At 31.9% G+C, this 22,547-nt stretch overlaps 3 protein-coding genes across 9 annotated transcripts; 2 read left to right on the plus strand and 1 right to left on the minus strand.

Annotated features, from left to right (window-relative positions):
* Nucleotides 1-1,821: 1,821 nt before the first annotated feature.
* On the minus strand, nucleotides 1,822-20,924 carry LOC103576888 (protein crossbronx homolog). Of its 4 annotated transcripts, XM_008557319.3 has the most exons (10): nucleotides 20,908-20,924; nucleotides 20,778-20,826; nucleotides 4,206-4,369; nucleotides 3,888-4,126; nucleotides 3,636-3,817; nucleotides 3,479-3,543; nucleotides 2,668-2,768; nucleotides 2,396-2,583; nucleotides 2,151-2,319; nucleotides 1,823-2,069 (listed from the first exon to the last, which is right to left on the minus strand). In XM_008557319.3, the coding sequence occupies exons 4-10, from the start codon at nucleotides 3,918-3,920 to the stop codon at nucleotides 1,968-1,970; spliced, it is 840 nt and encodes a 279-aa protein (XP_008555541.1). In that variant the 5' UTR covers nucleotides 3,921-4,126; nucleotides 4,206-4,369; nucleotides 20,778-20,826; nucleotides 20,908-20,924; the 3' UTR covers nucleotides 1,823-1,967. The 4 variants fall into 4 exon arrangements, with proteins under 4 accessions (XP_008555543.1, XP_008555541.1, XP_008555542.1 ...); XM_008557320.3 differs by lacking the exons at nucleotides 20,778-20,826; nucleotides 20,908-20,924 and having other exon boundaries at nucleotides 3,888-4,107; nucleotides 4,206-4,292; XM_008557321.2 differs by lacking the exons at nucleotides 4,206-4,369; nucleotides 20,778-20,826; nucleotides 20,908-20,924 and having other exon boundaries at nucleotides 1,822-2,063; nucleotides 3,888-4,199.
* On the plus strand, nucleotides 4,324-7,517 carry LOC103576889 (WD repeat and FYVE domain-containing protein 2). Of its 3 annotated transcripts, none has more exons than XM_008557323.3 (7): nucleotides 4,324-4,414; nucleotides 4,568-4,845; nucleotides 5,036-5,177; nucleotides 5,273-5,502; nucleotides 5,766-6,144; nucleotides 6,204-6,403; nucleotides 6,479-7,517. In XM_008557323.3, exons 2-7 carry the CDS (start codon nucleotides 4,685-4,687, stop codon nucleotides 6,615-6,617), a joined length of 1,251 nt encoding a protein of 416 aa, XP_008555545.1. In that variant the 5' UTR covers nucleotides 4,324-4,414; nucleotides 4,568-4,684; the 3' UTR covers nucleotides 6,618-7,517. The 3 variants fall into 3 exon arrangements, with proteins under 3 accessions (XP_008555545.1, XP_008555544.1, XP_053596960.1); XM_008557322.3 differs by having other exon boundaries at nucleotides 4,381-4,486; XM_053740985.1 differs by having other exon boundaries at nucleotides 4,390-4,490.
* LOC103576890 (myosin-VIIa) lies at nucleotides 7,907-21,843 on the plus strand. 2 transcript variants are annotated; one of them, XM_053740984.1, is made up of 10 exons: nucleotides 7,907-8,509; nucleotides 8,626-8,701; nucleotides 12,119-12,174; nucleotides 12,949-13,062; nucleotides 13,460-19,133; nucleotides 19,209-19,337; nucleotides 19,410-19,506; nucleotides 20,063-20,160; nucleotides 20,232-20,401; nucleotides 21,390-21,843. In XM_053740984.1, exons 3-10 carry the CDS (start codon nucleotides 12,157-12,159, stop codon nucleotides 21,600-21,602), a joined length of 6,513 nt encoding a protein of 2,170 aa, XP_053596959.1. In that variant the 5' UTR covers nucleotides 7,907-8,509; nucleotides 8,626-8,701; nucleotides 12,119-12,156; the 3' UTR covers nucleotides 21,603-21,843. The 2 variants fall into 2 exon arrangements, with proteins under 2 accessions (XP_053596959.1, XP_008555547.1); XM_008557325.3 differs by having other exon boundaries at nucleotides 7,907-8,701.
* The last annotated feature ends 704 nt before the right edge of the window (nucleotides 21,844-22,547 follow it).

Consider the following 22,547-nt stretch of genomic DNA (forward strand, 5'->3'; position numbering starts at 1 on the left):
AGAAGTAGTAATTTTGGCCACGTCTATTACAAATTACTTTATTTAAATTTTTGAATTGTCCAAAAACGGCAACTCTACCATCTTTGGAATTAATCAAAAGATTCGAGCGTTTTTGGCGGCAATTGGCAAAGTTCAAAACTTAAAACTGTTTAAATTTTGAGGCAAATTGGGCAAAAAAAAATCTGAAAAAAAAAAAATTGTTTTTTATTAATATTTTTCGTATAATTTGTATCGTTGGACAAAAAAAGTTTACATACACGCACACACACGGCTGGATGTCCGACTAAAAATGATCAGAATAAGTTTATAGGATCTCAAAACATCTAGATCTGAAAACTCAATTTTTCAAAAATGGAACTGAAACCAATAACTTCATTTTCTTTTTAAATTTTAAATTTTCATGGCGGAAGTTAAAATAAAATCCTTCTTCACATCCTACAACTCTTCTTTACAAAATCCTTATTTCCACTCCTCCTCAAGGTCAAGATAAAAAGAACTTTGTCTCATTATTTTTAACTGTCATTTTTTTTCATGAGCAACAAAGAGAATAAAATAATTATCTTCCTTACAAGAGCCAACTACTTCGGATTAAATTTATTAGTATCACAATTACAATAAATTAAATCTCACTTGTGATAATTAGTAGACAATTTTAGAGTTAAGATTTTAAAAATTTAACAATTCTCATCTACGTCATGTATTTAAATGACCCAGAGTTTATTTAAGCGCGAAGCTTAATTGAAGTTACAATTAAAAAAGATCTTACGGTAGATTAATTAAAATTACTTGAGGGCCTGACCTCTGTAGCCATATAATTTATAGTGAAAGCCGTATCATGTTTATATTACATTTCTATTATATCCTGGCCTCAAAGTAAGTAGTGTAGTGTAGATGATATTTTATAACAGCTCTAAGCGTTTTCAAATTTTTTTACAGTAAAGACGAGAGTGTAGTCGTGAGTGAGATGAAAATGATAGATTGTCTTCGATAAACCAGTCATCAACGCCATCGATCTCACTAAGATTTGTTGTTGTAGCACTTGCTCCAGGTGCTGTAAGATCAACACCGTGTTATTGTAGTATCCAACACGCAACACTTCTTACTCTTCAATTATTCTTGTTAACAAACTTCAGTATTTATGTAGATCAAATTAAACTCCTGCATGATTGCTAATTATTATCCAACAACCGGAGATCCTAAAGTCGATTGTGAAAAAGCAGATCAATAATTATCTTCTTTTATATCTATAATATAAATCATATATGACATGAATAAATTTATTGTAATAAATAAAAACGGCAAAAAAAATTTTCAGCTAAAATTTTTGTCACCACATACGAAAAAAAAAAAAAAAAAAAAAAAAAAAAATAAGACAAACTATGAGATGAACGTTGGGATAGTGTTGATAAGATCTGATTTTTTTCTTCAGATGTATATTTAACCTCCGGGTTGATTGCCCGCTTCTGGTGAGTGCACGCCTTACCCTCATTCGCGAGATGAAAGTCGTATTACTATATGGTCCTTATTTCGGACGTTTTTGTATTTCTTCTGTAAAACTCTTGGATGACCGCAAGTTACTATCTCTCCGATGAATTTTAACGCCAACGAGATTAAATGCAGTCCCACGATGAAACACACGATACAACCACGTTTCATTTCTATAATAGCGGTAATTCTTATCGCAATTTATCTTTTGAATTTTTGAATCTGTGGCAATAGAGCTTCGTTTTAGGTGCAATTATTTTATTGCGAGTGTTATTAAAAAAATAAATAGTAATTTAAATAACGATAAATAAAGCAAGGATGCTTATGTATAAAATAAACAATAAGTTTTTATTTATTTATACTATAAATATATATAAAAATAAGTCTACATTTATTACTTCATTTTAAAAGGCAAGTGTCGTGTGACGTAAAGATATCTAACGACATAATTTAATAAATAAAATTCTAATTAATTGTTTAATTTATCTAAGATCCTCTTCTGATTTAGATAGTGGTTTAAGTGATCCAGGTTGCACCCAAGAATAACCTCTAGGTGATTTCTCAGGATCCAACGGCTGCTGTTGCTAATTAATAAAATAATCAATGCTAATAAAACTAAATAATTGTTATTATCATAAAGTATATAAGAAATATAAATATATTACTCTTGATTGATATAGTTTTTGTCTTATTGGCTCATGGATTTCAGGATCCCATGGACTAAATTTAAGATAGTGGGCATCGTCCGTTTCAGGAGGGTCGTAAACGTGATCCAAACTATCTTTCACACATTCTTTTGCTTTTGTACGATATTCTTCTATATTATTTTCAAATCTACAAGTAAAACGATAAGTTTATTGACAACATAAATAAAATATTCTGACTGAATAAAGGAAAAAAAATATCTTACAAATTAGAAGCTTCTTCATTGATTGCTTTTAACTTCGGATCGACTTTATTAAATACTTTGGTTATAAATTGCACTAAATGAAATACTCTGTTGCTTTTTTTCCATTCAGGAAATCCAGCACTTGTACTAAACTCTCCAGTCTCGTCGTGGATCAATGGATGGAAGACTTTTGTTTTAAATATAACTTTCTGTAATATAGAAGTTACAATTTAGATTTAATATATTACCATAAATATGTTGAGTTAATTATTTTTAATTAGATCAAATCTTACTGGACAGTCACCATCGGGAAAAATATCAGGTAACGTTATTGTAAATCTAAAAACACCTCCTTGATAGATACCCTGTCGTACAAATAATACTCCAAACCACACTGTCAATGAAAAAGTATTAATTAAATTTAAATATTAAAATTAATTTAAAAAATTTTATAATTCAAGTCTTCCATAATTATCGCATTAAAAAAGATAGTTTTTTAAATTACAGTACTGAAGCAACTGTCATATTAATTAAGGGCATTGTCACATGCCCCCACTTTTTAAAAATATTCAATTGAACTGTCATAACTAAAGTTTTTTTAATTAATTAAAAAAAAATTAAAGATTAATTTAAAAAAAACAACGCAGCTACAATTGCACTGACATCAATTTAAAAAAATTATTTATAGTTATCAATTGGGATTTGAAAATTTTTTAAATAAATTTCAGTAAATTCTTCATGTCAATTTTATAATTCAAATTTCCAAAATTTATTTACCAAATTTCATTCGACTCCTAATTGATGTCAACTGTTATTTTTTTTTTTAAATTCTATAATCTTACCGAAATTACAATTACATTGTGCTTTTTTTAATTAACTCATGAAATTTTAATACGGTCATGACAGTTCGTTGAATATTTTTAAAATTTAGGAAGGGGATGTCAAATTTAATAACTTGATAATTGCAATATTAAATTACAGGTTTAAAATATCAAATTAAATTTAAAACGAAAGAATATTTGATAAATATTCAAAAGAAAGTTTAAATTTAAAATTAACTACACCTCGAGACTTGGATTACATCAAATTTGTATCTAAACTTACAAAAAGGATTTTGAGCAGAAGGTATTACATAAATTCCTTTCAAATCTTGTGTCTGCATCAATTTACTAAAAAACAAAATCAATAATCCAATAAACACAGTTTACTACTCAAAGTAGTATTAAAGTTATCAATCAATAAATTTATAAATAGACATTACTACTCTGAAAGTATACTGTATTCTCTTAGATAAACAGCATAATCCATATTGTTCTGTGCAACATTTGGACGGTCAATCATTTTAACAGAAGTATTGAGCTGCGAATCTCCACTTGAAGTTCCCGGTAAAATTTTTCTAAAAGATCCAGTTCTTTTGAAACTTTCCTCTCCCTCATTATCCGACTGAAATAAATTACCAGTCAATCACACTAATATTTAAAAAATTTTAAAATAAATAATTTAAACTCAATACCTTAGAGCTCGGTCCTGGAGCTTTGGAGTTCATTATAAATCAGAGCTTCATCTCTTACTCAATCATTTATTCATAGTCTATTTATTTATCACCAGCTTGTGTCATTTGTTTTTGTAAATTATCTTTAACTCATTTTTAGATTTTTTAAAATAACAATCTCTAAATTTCATCTGAAGATTCTGATCAGAATCTGCTGACTCTCACTCACTCTGACTCTGAACTGAATCAACATAAAAAAACTGACAGAGTAAAATGCTGATGTTGATGATGATGATGATGATGAATTAAAAAGAGAAGAAGAATAAAAAAGTGACTCACTGAGTATGACTGAATAAAATAGTAAATGATTGGACGATGGGAAAACATCCGCGCACTCTTAAGGAATTTGTAGAAACTTCAATGACGTTGATTGCTGTGTATTGCACACACATATTGTACTCAGGAAACTTTACATACATGCGTAAATTATTTATACCATATACCTATACCATGTACAACACAAACCAATAATAATATTAAATATATAAGTAAGTAAAAAACATCATAACCAGATACAGAGAGCAAATACACACAAAAAAAAGACATTAAAATCTTAACGTGTATGTACGTTCAGTTATTAAAGAACCAGTGTAATAATTTTAAATTTCATAACTTTGTTTTCATTTATTTTTTTTTTCCAGCTGTCAAATGACAATCATCAATTAACACACCAGCTCCTGTATGTGATCGGCAAACATTAATTATTGGTGTGTGAAAATAATAATAAGAGTTTATTTAAACGAAAAAAAAAATACATAATGGCAGCAGAGATAAAACCTGCGCCCGGCGTCAGTAATGACAAATTTAGTTCAAGTAGAAAACCGATATTACTATCGAAATTAGAAGGTTGTAATGATGATATTCATGCCGCAATTATTATACCCAAAGAAGAAGGGGTTATCAGTGTCTGCGATGACAGGTTTAATTTTTATATTTATTTACTGTAAATAATTAATTACGCATAATTTCTTTGGTTCTAAGAACTTTTTTTAAATTTATCACCAGGCAGGGTGATAAGATTGCTTAAAAAATATAAATAATGAGAATAATGGTGATAATTTATTGATTAGTCATTTAAATTAAAGTCATGTATTGTATGTTTGTTTTAGAACTGTCAGAGTTTGGTTAAAACGTGACTCAGGGCAATACTGGCCAAGTGTTTGTCAATATATGGCCTCTGGTGCAACGGCTATGGACTATCATGTTGAGACGAGGAGATTATTTGTTGGATTGGAAAATGGTTCTATTGATGTATGTATTTATTAGTACTTATATTTATTTGCCACGAGGATTTATTTTTATTGGATGTTACTTTGTCTAAAATCAATAACTGACTTTTGCTTCAGGAATTTTTATTGGAGCAGGATTATAATCGTATGACGGCAATGAGAGAGTATGTCGCTCACAGAGCTCGTATTACAGCCATTGTATTTTCAGCGTTACATGGGTGGGTTATGAGTGTCAGCAGAGACAAAACGTTTCAATTACATTGCTCTGAAACTGGTAAAAGACTGGGTTCTTATGGGTATGGTAGTAAACAAACTGTTGATAACAGTAGTTGGCTCACAACTTTGCAGTATCCTTTTTTCTATTTATATAATAGTTTATTATAGACTGGATGACAAGGGATGAAACAAAACGATTTCAGACCGGGATGAAGGCTGACATCTCCCGCAATGAAATCGTCTTTCATTCTGAGTTACACACTAGATTTTTCATTATTACCCGCATTGGAACTTAGTTTCAGTGTCAGCAGCCAGTCAGAAACAAGTTAATTTAAGACTAATTATTAGCGCAAGTGTAAATTGTAATTTAATTAATGGACCTTGACTGTCAAAGATTTGATGAGCAATCGAAATATGCATTTGTCGGTAATTATGAAGGCTCGGTAACGATGCTAAAGATTGACAATACTTCAATATCATTGGTTGCATTATTTGCCGCACATACTGCGAGTATCAGATCCCTGGCATGGGATCCAGAGAAGCAATTGTTATTTTCCGGAAGCTTTGATCAGACAATAAGAGTTATGGATATCGGTGGAGGCGAGGGAGTTGGCTATGAATTACGCGGGCATCGCAATAAAGTAACAGCACTATGTTACGCGCATGATGAGCATGTGCTATTTTCTGGTGGAGAAGATGGTGTTATTGTTTGTTGGAATATGGCTGAGGCAAGGAGAGAAACTGCACCTTGGAAAGAATCTGATACCTGCGAGGTAAATAATTATATTAATAAACAATTTTATATATTTATTAAATATAATAATTATTCAAGTCTTGCGGGCGACCTTTCTTTTGGAACATGAGAGCAATGATGGATCAAAGACAGTTGGGATTGAGACAACATCATTGTAGAAATTGTGGGCGAGCTCTCTGTGCTCAATGTTCAGCCCAACGTATTCCTATTCCTCCAATGGGTTTTGAATTTGAAGTACGAGTTTGTGATCCGTGTCATACTCAATTAAAAGCTGCTAAGTAAATATTTATAATTATCATAGTAATTTTTTTTTTATAAATTTTATTTATGTATATAAATTTTTTTTTTTTCAGCCAAACGGCAATGGCATCATTTCATGATGCAAAACACAGCATTATGTCCATGAACCTCGATATATCACGGCGTAAATTATTAACAGTTGGTCAGGATCGTATTATTAAAATATGGGACATTTCTGCTCTTCTTCAGTAAAATAAATATTTATTTAAGTCCTGTGATTAATAAATAAATATGTGACATGAACATAACATTTTATTTGATCGTTTAATGAACTACGTCGTCGGCTTCTTACAACTGTGTCCAATAAGTGAACTAAAACTAAAACCAATAATTGCTTTTTTCATTGAAAAAAAATATATAAAGCCCTCAATAAATCAAAGAGTAAAAATATAAATAAATATAGATATTATTTATAGACTATTTTTATCAGTACCAAGATGGGCGATCTATGCAACTACGATCTTTACTTGTGAAATAAATTAAAGTCTTATTGTACTATTTGTATATATATAATACAAAAAACAACTCTGCCGAGGAATTTGTACTTGTATGCAGAAACTATCGAGTCTCAATGGCGTTAAACAGAAAAAACGTTAGCTAGTTTGTTAAATTATTTATATGATTTATAAAACTAATTTTTCAAAAATTTAATCCTACATAAATGGATTTCTTAGCGCAAGAAAAATTTTTCATTATGAAATGAAAATAAAAATTTTTTTCATAATGCGAAAAATTTTCATGAGCCAAGAAACCCGTTTTTTTTTGTGTAACTTATTTTTATCACACTAAAAAAATATTTTTAAAATCTAACCAAGGATAAATGGTGTCTCACTACAGCGATATTGCGCTTCCATAATAAATATTTATGTATTAATATAAATATGAATGTATAGTATTTAGCAGTATGTAAGAGGAAAGATTAAATGAGATTAATTATTAACTATAAAATAAAAAAAAACAGCACTGTCGTATCTACAAAAAATGCTTATGTATCGAAAGTATACTCTTTCAAATTATATCTATGTAAAAAATATATGTAAAATATTGTATGAAATTATTTTTCGTTGCATCTAATCATTCATCACTGGTTAATTAAAACAATTAATAAAAAAATAATCAAAAGTTATTTAAAGAATATGTAGTCTTCATTCAGAATGAAAAAAGTTTATGTATAATTTAAAAAAATATAAATATAATTTACACAACTGTAGTTTGGATTTAACTTTAAGAAATTTTTCATGTGATAAGATATGTAATGAAGTATGTTCAGGCCTATATCTATATATGTCTTTATACGTGTATTATATTAATATTATATGAGTATGAGAGAATAATGAGAAATGAAAGAAGAATCGTTGGTTGGGGCGGCGGCTTGGTCATGGATTCTTGGTTCATGTTTTATTTTATCTCTCTCGGCCAAGCTGACTAGTAAATGGAACTTGGTATCCATGATGGTTACAGTCTTAACCAACTACAACTAAACCCAGTACAAGGTACACAGACAGTCGTCGGTGTTACTCAGGTACAGGTAGCGTAGCGATAAGCGGCCAGAGGTACGGGGAGGTACAGGGGGAACCTCTACCTCTCTACCTCTTCCACCTGGCAAACCGGGGCCCGAGTCTCGTCGAAACTCACCGAGCGGACGTGTTAATGTGCCGGTCACCGTGGCCTGTTGCCGCTGCTGCTGCTGCTGCTGCTCTGTGTCTAACGAAGAATAAACTAATACCTGGTGTACATTTAAGAATAATACTGTTTATTCAACTCAAATCCAACATATATACCAGTGTGCTGTGTAGTTTAACTACAAGTTACTTTGACTCGTGTGTTGTGACCGATCTAATACTTGAACCCTTGGATCCCGTTCTGCCTCACAATAAACGGGTAAAAAATAACAAGAAGACCGTCAACGCAGCCTCCTGTCGCAATCTCGACGTCGCGGTTTCTCTTCTCCTCCTCTACTTTCTGTTACTCGGTACTTCTCTCTTTTCTCATCCTCCACGTCGTCAAAGTCCAAAGAGGAGCTCGGAATGATATTTTGCGGAGTAACATCAAGTAAACATCAACGCGAGTTGTTATTTATTACAGTGAGTTTGTTGTGAATTTTTTTTTTGTTTTTGTTACTTGGTTTTATTAATTATTATTGTTGTTGTTTGTAATTACAAATGGATTTATTTATTGTTTAATATTATTGTGAGTGCAGACAAAACGAATTGCTCCATAAAAAAAACAAGTCTTCTGATTATTTTACCCACATCGTTTCACATCAAGTCCACAAGGTATGTAAAAAAAAAAAAATAAATAAACCGACAAGAGCCCCAGATATTTTATTCGCGAATCACAAGGCCGCGAAACAAAAAACGTGATAACCGCTCGGCTTTCGTAATCAACTTATCGATGATATGTCGTCTCGTAATACTTTTGAATAAAAAGTATTTTGCCAAAGAAATTACCTGGCGTTCATCATCATCATCATCATCAGTACTATCGTTACTGTTATTATTATTATAAATAAATTTAATTTATAATTAAATTCTTCAATCCCCAGTTTGTCTCGACAGTACTTGTAACGTCCCGTGTAATATATACATAAAGGGGCAAGCAGGTTGCAGGCTTCGCTGGAAGCCACCTCGACGTATTCAACGTCTCGTTTCCTCTTTCTACATATATATAATATATATATATTCTTCTCTTTTCTCCACCCATTTCCTCTTTTTCCTCGACACGCTTCTCTCCAACTAAACATTTTTCCAGTAATCCAATTACAGCTCATTACTTGTTACTTTAATTTATCTGTCTCTCTTTGCGCCTTTCTGTCTACATTTATTTTTATCAATCTCATTACACACTTGTACTTTAGTATCATTTTACAATTATCTATTGGCAATGTCATTTAGAGCACACGGGTCGATTGAGCTGCTGGTATCAAATATATTTTTTTTAAATTATACTTTAAAAGTACTTATGTTATATTACTTTTTTTCATACATTTATTATCTCAACTGTCTGCGTTGTTTAAACAGAATTTATGTATCCCGCATATTTTTATTTGACACCTGCCTTTTTTGCTCTCACTTGTATCTTCAAGTCACAACACCTTGGACTTGAGATCTCTGCCACACCTGTTATCGTTCAAATACTATTTTCTATTAAATAAATTACAAGTTAATTTTAATTTGCCGTAAAAATTTTTTAAAATTTTAATTTCTAAATTTATAATTTACTGAAAGATAAAATAACTTAGAAATATTTCATTTTCTTCTTACAATAAATTATACTAGTAAAAATTTTTGTAAAGTAAATTCGGAGTTTGTTTTTTCATCGGTGATTTCGGAGTGATTTGGATTTTATTTAAATTTGCATTTACTCCGATTTCGAGTTTTAATATTTAAATAAACTCCCCTCGAAATATGATGATTTTTTTTTTGAATTGTGCCGCCAAAAAAAAAAGTTATCTTGAGTCAAGAAAATATTTTTGAAGACAATCTTGAGCTAAGAAAATTTATTTTAGGAGATTTGATTTATTTTAAAAATTGAAGTTTTAAAAAAAAAATTTCTTGACTCAATATTTACCTTGAGTCAAAACTTTTTTTTTGTGTAAAGAAACTTTACCAGTTAAGAAACTATTGTTCTTACAAAAGTTATTTTTTAAAAATTGTTAATTACGAAAGTTACAGCTTTGGGAATAGTAAAAAAAAATAAAATACCGAGTTTACGGTAACCCGAACACCTGTTGCTAGTTGAGACTCATCTAATCCTGACAAATAGTAATAATACTAAAGATCTTTCTTGATGCATATCCATGTCAATGCCGACAAGATTTATGCCCATTAACTTGATGTCTATAATCATAAATTATTTTTTACCGGTTGCTAAGATCGAAGTACTCATTGAGTATAAAATTCTTCAATACTCGATAATTAATGAATAAAAATAAAATTGCTATGCGTAATATTTAATAAAATAAAAGTTGCCTTGAGGTTTTGAAAGAAAAAAGTATAGACAATTCCATTTTCTATTGGCAAAAAGCCAGGTGGCTTTTACTGCATTACTGATACATATATCATCCATTACTTTCACTCGTTTAATGATTAAACTCAAGTCTCCTAATTGAATTTCTTTTTACCATCATTATTTACTCGGACAAATTAATTAAATGAAATAAAATGTAAAATAAAAAAATAATCAACGGTTCGATCAACCGTTAAAGTCTGTGCTTAACAAGGATTGACACAGTCTGCTTGCACTCTCTAGTCTAGAGAATTTCTTACTCTGAATTAGTATTGTATAAAACACGCAGACAGGAAAAAGGCGAGGGCTGCGACACTGACCCCGGATGAGGATACAGTTTTACCGTGACATTCGCACGCCTTCTCACATTACGTTTGTTGAAAATCTATTTTATTTTATTTTATTTTATTAGAAAGATCAATAACCCTCAGCTTCAGCTAATCTATAAATATTTTTCATTAAGCTGCATTTAAAATTAAAATAAACTTCCTGATACGTGACTTAGATATTCATCACCTTCATCATCAACACTTTGATCTCCAGACATTATTTAATTATAACAAATTTAAAAGTTTGAGTATTTGTTTTTATACTGAGAAAAAAAATATTTTTGAATTACTGTATATTCTTACCATAAAAAATTACCCCCATAAAAAAATTTTTTAAAAATACATAAATATATATAAAAAATATATTTTTAATGGCTAACTTTTGGCCGATTTTCGTATATTTTTTATACATTCTGATATATATAAATTATATATGAAAATTGGCTAGTTAGTTATTAAAAATATATTTTTTATATTTTAACATATATTTTTTTATAAATTTTTTTTGAAGAGGGGTACGCTACTAAAAATTTTAAATTTAGTAAATTTGTAGCGTAAAAATTTGAAAATTTCATTCAAAAATAGTCTTCTCAATCAAAAAAACCTGAGTTTATATCAAAATAATTTGATATTTTTTTTGCAATAGTGTAAATAAATTTTGATTTTATTCTGTCAAAAAAATGATTATTCTTCTGTCAAAAGTTATTTCTTCTCTCAGTGTAAAAGATGTCATTGATTCAGTCAATTTTTTTTAAATTTTTTTATTTTTGTATGACCATGATGAAGATGATCTGCACAGGCATATAGACTCTGATGTCGCGTAACCCACTTCGTGAACAGGTTTACATGAGAGTTATATCTGTATAATACTTGTAGCACGCTATACGGTTCTATGGTAACGGTCATCGGACCAGATACATCTAACTCGCTACCTGTCCATATTAACTGAAAAAAAATCCTATATTCTCAACATTAGTTTTTATCTATTTAATATTTTTATAAATTCATTAATTTCTCTTTTCAATCTACACCAGCTTCTTCTATCCCTGTTTCAAAAATTACTCGTTAATTAAAACTTTCATCAAAAGTAGAATTTAAAGAATTTAATAGCATTAGTTATTGTCTAATTTGAATTATTTTGAGTCGTATTTCCTAATTATGGATATTATATATCAAGAAGAAATACGGACTTTGTATTTTCAGCGAATTAACCGAATAAAAAATTTAAACAACAATTTTGCGTGACGTTATGTAATAAAGATTGCCTATAATCTTTAAATATATGTATTATATTATTTATTTTTAATATGTAATCCAATATAATGATGTAATTTGTTTTTTTTTTCCATCATTAAGGTGGCGGGCAGGCACGTGCAGCGAACGCGACTCGAGCAATGGTCATCGTTACCCGGGTAAGTAAATAAAAAAAAAAAAATAAATATATAAAAAGTTAGTTAGAATAAATATGATAATAATATAAGTATAAAATGTGCATATGTATATGGAATTTGATGATGATTGGGTAAACACAAGCTCTTACTATTCCCAAACTCGGTCAGTAGGAATCTGTGACAAGTCAATGGGTTCAAAAAATCTACATAGAGATGTTTAATAGTTAAACATGTTCAGAAGAAAGTGGAGTGTCCAAGTATAGAGAAATAAACTGATGATAAACGATATATATTTTATTTTCTATAAATCTATGATAATGATAGCAACAGTGCGATGGGATTTGTCGTGATATTTAACGAGTACCAATTGCTGGAATGAGTGAGCTGGAATGCAGGAAGTGTTTTGAAGACTAAATGTAAAAAAAGAACAAAGAGATTTATTAGATTTAGAATTTGTAGGGGAAGTCATAGCCCTCGAAGCGTGTGTGAGTTAATATTACAGAGGTGCGTGCCCACGAAAGAGCGGAAGAGACCAACGACTAACAAACTATACTCTTGTGTATTCCTGCTCGCTCTCCCGATGTTCCAAGAGACCGAACAATTGGGACGGACGTTAAATATCCACGGTATATATGGCGAGACAAACGAGTGTGCAATGAGAATTACTTGCTCGAATACTCATTATCATCATTTTACAGACATATTTTTTAATTATTCATTAATAATTGTTAATCTAATAAAATAATTTACTTTATTTTATTTTATTATTATTATTATTGTATGTATTTTTTTAAGGGTGATTACATATGGATCGAGCCCATATCAGGAAGGGAATTCGACGTAGCTATTGGTGCAAGAGTTATTTCTGCGGAAGGAAGACGTATCCAAGTGAAAGACGACGACAACAAAGTTAGTAAACAATTAATATTAAAGAGCGACCTGCAGTCACTAGATAGCCAGAGTATAATTACTAAATTCCCTATCAAAAAAATCCATATGGGAATCCGGCCTAGATTCCCATGTAAATTTCCATATGCCGTTTTCATCAACTGATGAAAAATACAAAAAAATAATCGAATTCTATGGGTTTATCAAAGAGGTGTTGTCATTAATTCAAAAATTAAGTTTGTAATTTGAAAATTTTTAGCGCGAAATTAACTATATATTCATAATTATTTATGGAACAATGAGATATTGAACTAATAATTGCATAAAAAAAAATTGAAACCATGAAAACACATGCAGGGTTTATAATATAGATGAAGATAATAATAATGGCATTAATTAAAATAATTTATATTTTTAGGAACAATGGCTAACACCAGAACGCAGAATAAAAGCAATGCATGCTACCTCCGTACAAGGTGTCGAAGACATGATAAGTCTTGGCGACCTCCACGAGGCAGGAATACTCAGGAATCTTCTGATAAGATACAATGAGAATCTCATTTACACTTACACAGGCTCCATTCTAGTCGCTGTTAATCCTTATCAAATACTACCAATTTACACCGCCGAACAAATAAAACTATACAAGGATCGTAAAATTGGTGAATTACCGCCTCATATATTTGCTATTGGTGACAATAGTTATGCTCACATGAATCGTTATGGCCAGGATCAGTGTATTGTTATAAGCGGGGAAAGTGGAGCTGGTAAAACAGAAAGCACTAAATTAATATTGCAATATTTAGCGGCTATTAGTGGTAAGCATTCGTGGATCGAACAACAAATATTAGAAGCAAATCCTATATTAGAGGCATTTGGTAACGCTAAGACTGTAAGAAATGACAATTCATCGCGTTTTGGTAAATATATTGACATCCATTTCAACCATCAAGGTGTAATTGAAGGTGCTAAAATAGAACAGTATTTATTAGAAAAATCACGTATTGTATCACAAAATCGTGATGAAAGAAACTATCATGTATTTTACTGCATGCTGGCGGGCTTATCTTACGAAGAGAAAAAAAAATTAGAACTTGAAGACGCATCGCAGTATCGTTATTTAACCGGTGGTGGAAGTATTACATGCGAAGGCCGTGATGATGCTGCTGAGTTTGCAGACATAAGATCAGCAATGAAGGTTCTGCTGTTTTCAGATCCCGAAATTTGGGAGATATTGAAATTATTGGCAGCTTTATTGCACATGGGCAACATAAAATATCGAGCGACGGTAATTGATAATTTGGATGCTACTGAAATATCTGAACATACTAGTGTACAAAGAGTTGCGCAATTGTTAGGTGTTCCGGTGCAATCACTTGTTGCCGCATTGACTAGACGCACAATATTCGCACACGGCGAGACAGTAATTTCAACATTGTCGCGAGATCAATCTGTTGATATCCGGGATGCTTTTGTCAAAGGTATTTATGGACGACTATTTGTCCATATAGTCAAGCGAATCAATGAGGCTATTTATCGTCCAAAAAACACCTCAAGAAGTGCTATCGGTGTGCTAGATATATTTGGGTTTGAAAATTTTGATCACAACAGTTTCGAACAGTTTTGTATTAATTACGCTAATGAAAATCTTCAGCAATTTTTCGTACAGCATATTTTCAAACTAGAACAAGAAGAATACAATCACGAAGGTATCAATTGGCAGCACATTGAGTTTGTTGACAATCAAGATGCTTTAGATCTGATAGCAATTAAACAGCTCAATATAATGGCTCTTATTGATGAAGAATCAAAATTTCCTAAAGGAACCGATCAAACGATGCTGGCTAAAATTCACAAGACTCATGGCACTCATAGAAATTATTTGAAACCTAAATCTGATATCAATACGTCATTTGGACTGAACCATTTTGCTGGTGTTGTATTTTACGATACTCGAAGTTTTCTTGAAAAAAATCGTGACACTTTTAGTGCTGATTTACTCCAACTGATTCACATATCATCGAATAAATTTCTACAGACATGTTTTGCTGAGGACATCGGCATGGGATCGGAAACGCGAAAACGGGCGCCTAGTTTGTCCACGCAATTTAAAAAATCACTCGACTCACTGATGCGAACACTGTGCAATTGTCAGCCATTTTTTATTCGTTGTATTAAACCGAATGAGTTTAAAAAACCAATGATGTTTGACAGAGGATTGTGCTGTCGTCAATTGAGATATTCTGGCATGATGGAGACCATTAGAATTCGTCGCGCTGGTTATCCAATTCGTCACGCCTTTCCTGAGTTTGTAGAACGTTACCGTTTTTTAATTTCGGGTATTCCTCCGTCACACAAGACTGATTGCCGAGCAGCGACAGCCAGAATTTGTCATCATGTGTTAGGTAGGTCTGATTATCAATTGGGACATACCAAAGTATTTCTCAAGGATGCTCATGATCTCTTCCTTGAGCAAGAACGTGACCGTGTGTTGACGCGTAAAATTTTAATACTGCAACGAAATATTCGCGGATGGGTTTATCGTAGAAGATTTTTGAGAATGCGAGCAGCGGCTGTTGTTGTTCAAAAAATGTGGCGCGGATATGAACAGCGACAGAGATACAAACGAATGCGAAGTGGATACATGAGACTTCAAGCATTAATTAGGTCGAGAGTGTTGTCTCATAGATTTAGACATCTGCGCGGTCACATCGTTGCCCTGCAGGCCCGAGCAAGAGGACATTTGGTGCGGAGAATGTATCGTAAAAAAATGTGGGCTATTGTAAAGATTCAAGCGCACGTTAGACGACTGATTGCTCAACGAAGATACAAAAAAGTTCAGTACGAGTATAGGCTTCATATTGAAGCACTGAGATTGCGTAAAAAAGAAGAGAGAGAATTAAAAGATCAAGGAAACAAACGAGCTAAAGAAATTGCTGAGCAGAATTATCGTGAGCGGATACAAGAGCTGGAGAGAAAGGAAATTGAAATGGAAATAGAGGACAGAAGGAGGATGGAGATTAAGAAAAATTTGATAAATGATGCGGCCAAGAAACAAGACGAGCCAGTAGATGATAGTAAATTAGTTGAGGCGATGTTTGACTTTCTACCTGATTCCAGCAGCGAAGCTCCAACTCCAGCACGTGAAACTTCAGTATTTAATGATCTCCCGTCGCCTAAAGCCGATCAGCAAGAGATTATAAGTCCAGTTCAAACAGCATCTGAAGACGAAGAAGACTTAACAGAATTTAAATTTCAAAAGTTTGCTGCTACTTACTTCCAAGGAAATATCACTCATCATTTTTCAAAGAAGCCATTGAAACATCCTCTACTCCCTCTGCAGACTCAGGGCGACCAGTTGGCTGCTCAGGCGCTGTGGATCACCATTTTAAGATTCACTGGTGATTTACCTGAGCCGCGATACCACACAATGAATCGTGATACCACTTCAGTCATGTCTAAAGTAACCGCAACTCTGGGTAGGAATTTTATTAGAAGCAAAGAATTCCAAGAGGCCCAAATGATGGGCATGGATCCTGACACGTTTAAACAGAAGCCCCGCTCGATTCGTCACAAGCTCGTGTCCTTGACGTTGAAAAGAAAAAATAAATTGGGCGAAGATGTAAGAAGGCGATTGCAAGATGATGAATACACAGCAGACAGTTATCAGTCCTGGTTAGAATCAAGACCGACATCAAATTTAGAAAAACTACATTTTATTATCGGTCATGGAATTCTACGCGCGGAGCTGCGTGATGAAATTTATTGTCAAATATGTAAACTCCTTACTAATAATCCAACAAAATCGTCTCACGCAAGAGGTTGGATACTTTTGTCACTCTGCGTAGGCTGTTTTGCTCCTTCTGAAAAATTTGTTAATTATCTACGAGCTTTCATCAGAGAAGGGCCACCAGGATACGCTCCCTACTGCGAAGATCGTTTGAAACGGACGTTTAATAATGGGACAAGAAACCAACCACCAAGTTGGCTCGAACTTCAAGCGACTAAATCGAAAAAACCTATCATGCTTCCCATAACATTTATGGACGGCAATACCAAGACATTGTTAGCTGATTCAGCGACAACAGCTCGTGAATTATGCAACCAATTGTCTGACAAAATATCTCTGAGAGATCAGTTCGGATTTTCATTATACATTGCGCTGTTCGATAAAGTTTCATCACTCGGTAGTGGTGGTGATCATGTGATGGACGCGATATCTCAGTGTGAGCAATACGCTAAGGAACAAGGCGCCCAGGAAAGAAATGCGCCATGGCGACTATTTTTTCGTAAAGAAATATTCGCGCCTTGGCATGAACCAACAGAAGATCAAGTTGCTACAAATCTCATTTACCAGCAAGTTGTAAGGGGAGTTAAATTTGGAGAATACCGATGTGATAAAGAAGATGATTTAGCTATGATAGCTGCCCAACAATATTACATTGAGTATCACACTGACATGAATGTTGATCGTTTGTTTGCATTACTGACAAATTATATTCCCGATTACTGTCTCACGTCTCTGGAAAAACCAATTGATGTATGGGGCCACTTAGTTTTACAGGCGTACAAAAAAAGTTATTACCTCAAAGAAAAAGTACCGGCTCTAAGAGTAAAAGAAGACATTGTCGGGTATGCTAAATTTAAATGGCCGCTACTTTTTTCACGTTTCTACGAAGCTTACAGAAATTCAGGACCAAATTTACCTAAAAATGATGTTATAATTGCTGTAAATTGGACAGGAGTTTATGTAGTTGATGATCAAGAGCAAGTGTTACTAGAGTTATCATTCCCCGAGATTACTACAGTGTCTAGTCAAAAAACAACTAAAATGTTCACTCAAACATTCAGTTTGTCAACAGTACGTGGGGAAGAATTTACATTCCAAAGTCCAAATGCTGAAGATATTCGTGATTTGGTTGTTTACTTCCTCGAAGGACTGAAAAAACGCAGTAAATATGTCATCGCCTTGCAGGATTATAAACCACCGGGTAATGAGAATAATTGTTCATCTTTTCTTACCTTCCAGAAAGGTGACTTGATTGTTTTGGATGACGAGAGTACCGGAGAGACTGTTTTAAATTCAGGGTGGTGTGTTGGTATTTGTGAAAGAACTGGAGAAAAGGGTGATTTTCCAGCAGAAACTGTTTACGTTCTTCCTTCATTGTCCAAACCACCGAATGATATTCTCGCGCTGTTCAGTATCGAAGCGCCTGAAAATAATCGTCGGCTTTATCCACAGCAAATAAACGGCGTTGAGCCGCGGGACAAACCGCACACGTTGCTTGAGTATTCAATAGATCATTTTAGAACTCCGCCGAAGAGAACGATGTCCAAAGCGCTGACTTTGACCACAGCAAGACGTGGTCATATTGATGAGCTGTGGCGGCACTCACGCGATCCTATAAAAGCACCACTTTTAAAAAAATTGATATCGAAGGAAGAACTTGCTGAAGAAGCTTGTTTTGCTTTCAATGCTATACTCAAATACATGGGAGACTTACCCACCAAGAGACCGAGGATTGGTAACGAGTACACTGACTTAATATTTGAAGGGCCATTGAAGAATGAAATACTGCGTGATGAAATTTACTGTCAGATAATGAAACAATTAACGGACAATAGAAATAGATTGAGCGAAGAACGTGGCTGGGAATTAATGTGGCTTGCCACGGGTTTGTTTGTCTGCAGCCAGAGTTTACTCAAAGAACTGACGTTATTTTTACGTACAAGGCGGCATCCAATATCACAAGACTCTCTGCAGAGATTGCAAAAGACCTTGAGAAATGGACAGCGTAAATATCCACCGCACCAGGTTGAAGTTGAGGCAATTCAACATAAAACAACCCAAATTTTCCACAAAGTTTACTTTCCAGATGACACTGACGAAGCGTTTGAAGTTGACTCGTCAACTAAAGCTAAAGATTTTTGTCAAAATATCGCACAAAGACTTAACTTAAGATCTGCCGAAGGCTTCAGTTTGTTTGTTAAAATTGCTGATAAAGTTATTTCTGTTCCCGAGGGAGATTTCTTCTTTGATTTCGTCAGACATCTGACGGATTGGATCAGAAAAACGCGACCATCGCGAGATGGTAATTTTTAATTTATTATTTATTAACTTTAATTTACTTTGTTACTAAATTTTATTATTTTTTTTTATTTCCAAGGTGTCTCTCCTCAATTTACGTACCAAGTTTTCTTTATGAAAAAATTGTGGACCAATACTGTGCCGGGTAAAGATCGAAATGCTGATTTAATCTTCCATTTTCATCAAGAGTTACCTAAATTACTACGAGGTAAATTATTTATAAAATATTCAAATGTTTAATTCAATGTCTTATCTGTTGTAAAAATTCTTTTTTTTTTAGGATATCACAAGTGTACTAAAGAAGAAGCTTCTAGATTAGCTGCTCTTGTTTATCGAGTACGGTTTGGTGAAAGTAAACAGGAACTTCAAGCAATTCCGTAAGTATTTTAATAATAATTAATTAAACCAGTACTTGTGGTCGAGTGGATAACACTGTTGTCTCCGAACGCAAGTACTGGCCAGGCTCAGGTTCGAATCCCACAGAGAGCAAATAAATTATTTTTCACAAGTTGATATAATGCATTGATCTGTGGGATTCGTTCCATATAGCCGCTAAACTGCCACCTGTCTGCAATCTCTTCCCCACTAAAAAGCACTCCGTGATTTGCAAAGAAGTATGGAAAAAGAAATGAAAATAGACAGCTAATAATGAGATATATGAAATAGAAAAAGGAAAAAGATGGCCAAGAATTTAGTCCGATAAAGTTTAGAGTAGTTTGTTAGAAATATATGAAAAATATTTACCCAAAAAAAAATAGGGACTTAAAAATTGCTTGCAACGTAACTTAAAGACTATGTAATGTAAATATGTAAAGAATAAAAACTGTAGAAAACGGAAGTTATACAGTTAAGATTGCAACAATTAAAATGTTTTAAAAAAATAATAATTAATTATTTTGTAATTTTAATTACTGATTATAATAATGATTTCAGTCAAATGTTACGAGAATTAATTCCTGGTGATTTAGTTAAAATTCAAAGTGCAAATGACTGGAAGCGATCGATTGTGGCTGCTTACAATCAAGATGCGGGTAATTATAATTTTTTATAAATATTAATTATATTTAATTTTTAATTTAAATAAAATTATGTTCAAATGTAGGAATGAACCCTGAAGACGCAAAGATAACGTTTTTAAAAATAGTATACCGTTGGCCGACATTTGGATCAGCTTTCTTTGAAGTAAAACAGGGAACTGATCCAAATTATCCAGAACTGCTGCTAATTGCCATCAATAAACACGGTGTGAGTCTTATTCATCCTCAAACGAAGGTAATATTTATGACAATTATTGTAATTATGTTCAAGGACATTCTTAGACAGTATCCTCCCCCCCATTTTTAAAAATATGCAATGACCTTGAACTGTCATAACACCATTAGAATTCTATTAATTAATTTTAAAAAAAAGTAAAATGATACTGAAGTTAGCCGGTGTCTAATAATTTTGAGATCTTTTTAAAAAAGACAAATTTAAAAATCAAAATATTTCAGAAAATTGCACCTGTAATTTTTTTAATTTTCTAAGTGTGCATATTTTTAGTTTTTTTTTAATTAAACAGTTAAAAAAAATTCAAAAATTTTTAATTGTTGCTAAGTTCAGGATCATAAAATTAAAACAAAAAATGAATCATAAAAAAAATACTTACAGTTGTTACCAATTATGAGTCAAATGAAATTTTTTTAATAAATCTTAACCTACAAAATTTGAAAATTTTAATTATAAAATTGACATGAAGATTTTACTAAAATTTATTTAAATAACAAATTTTGTTTAACCTTTCGTTCGACTTGCCGCAGTGTTCCGCCATTTTTTTAACATTGCAGTGTTGCCAAGTATCATAACTATGATTTTTGAAAATTCAAACCACACAAATTTATAGAACTAGACAATTGTCATTTTTTTAATAATACTTCTACTAAAATAAAAATATTGTATTAAATAAAAATATTAAAGAAAGAAGAATTAAATGAGTTGGAAATGAGTCGCTGGTGGTAACTGGCAACACTGCGTAAAAAATCCAATCAAATTCAATGTCCAAGTTTATCCGCGTCAGCGGCAATTAATATCAACTGCAAGTAATGTTTTTTTAAATTTCCATCTCAGCAAAACTGCATAAACGTTTTCTTCTTTTAAATTAAAAAAAATTTAATGCACATGACAGTTTAAATCCACTGAAAATTTTGAAAAGTGGGGGCTGTCTGCGAACGGCCTTAATAACAAATATATATTATATTAATATAATTAAAATATTTCACAGGATCTATTAGTAACTCATCCATTTACAAGAATCTCCAACTGGTCATCGGGTAATACGTATTTCCACATGACAATTGGAAATCTGGTTAAAGGCTCAAAGTTACTTTGCGAAACATCACTAGGGTATAAAATGGATGATTTATTGACTTCATATATTTCCTTGATGCTTACAAATATGAACAAACAACGAACTATAAGAGGACCCAAATCATAATCAAATAGAAAATCAAACCTTTGTTAGAAAAAAAAAGTAAATATTTTTTATTCTTTACAATTAAGTTTGTACAGATTCGTGCATTTATTTAAAATATTTTTCTAATGTAAATGAATGTTATTTTTTTCATAATAGATTGGATTTAAATTTGTAAAATATTTAACATTTAAAGTAATTAAAAGTCAATGATTATTATGGAATAAAAGTAAGATGAGATATACGTGTACATACAAATAATCATATATAAATATATATATATATATATATATATATTTGTATTAATATAAATAGAATTTAATTATTATCGAGAGAAGGTATGAAATATATTTTTTATTATTCTATTCATACTTCTCTTCTCAAGATCGTAATTTCCGTCCGTATTATAAGAACTTTAAAAAAATAAATGAAAAATAAAATTTTTATTAGTGGCAATGTATTTTTTTATCTGCTGTGAATTGTTAGAATTCATAACTATGATCACTATTTTTCTTTACAATAAGAATTATTTAATTGTGGGTAAATTCCCACAGTATTCTAACAATATTATTGTCGTAGTAACAATATAAACTACAATATCTTTGGGAAGGGATGTACCAAGTAATTCGAATGCACAAACTTGATACTATCTCGTTTCCTTATGTGCTATACATTAATGCATGTTTATATTATATACTTTATTATTATTATTTTTTATTCATTTTCTTATTTTCCACAAAAACGAAACCCGTAAGGAAATATATAGAACTTATGATGACGCACAGACACAACTTCAAGATGTCTTTTAAAAGGACAAGACAAAATTTTTTTGTCTCAAAGACGAGTTTATTTATATATATGACATGCAGATGTTGGTCCTAAGAGTCATAGGAAATTTGTCTTCTTTTTCATCTTAAAAAAATCATTTCTGTTGAACAATTGTTTAGATGATTATTTCTAATTCAATTT

Source organism: Microplitis demolitor, chromosome 7, assembly GCF_026212275.2.
Source record: "Microplitis demolitor isolate Queensland-Clemson2020A chromosome 7, iyMicDemo2.1a, whole genome shotgun sequence".
NCBI classification, from domain to species: domain Eukaryota; kingdom Metazoa; phylum Arthropoda; class Insecta; order Hymenoptera; family Braconidae; genus Microplitis; species Microplitis demolitor.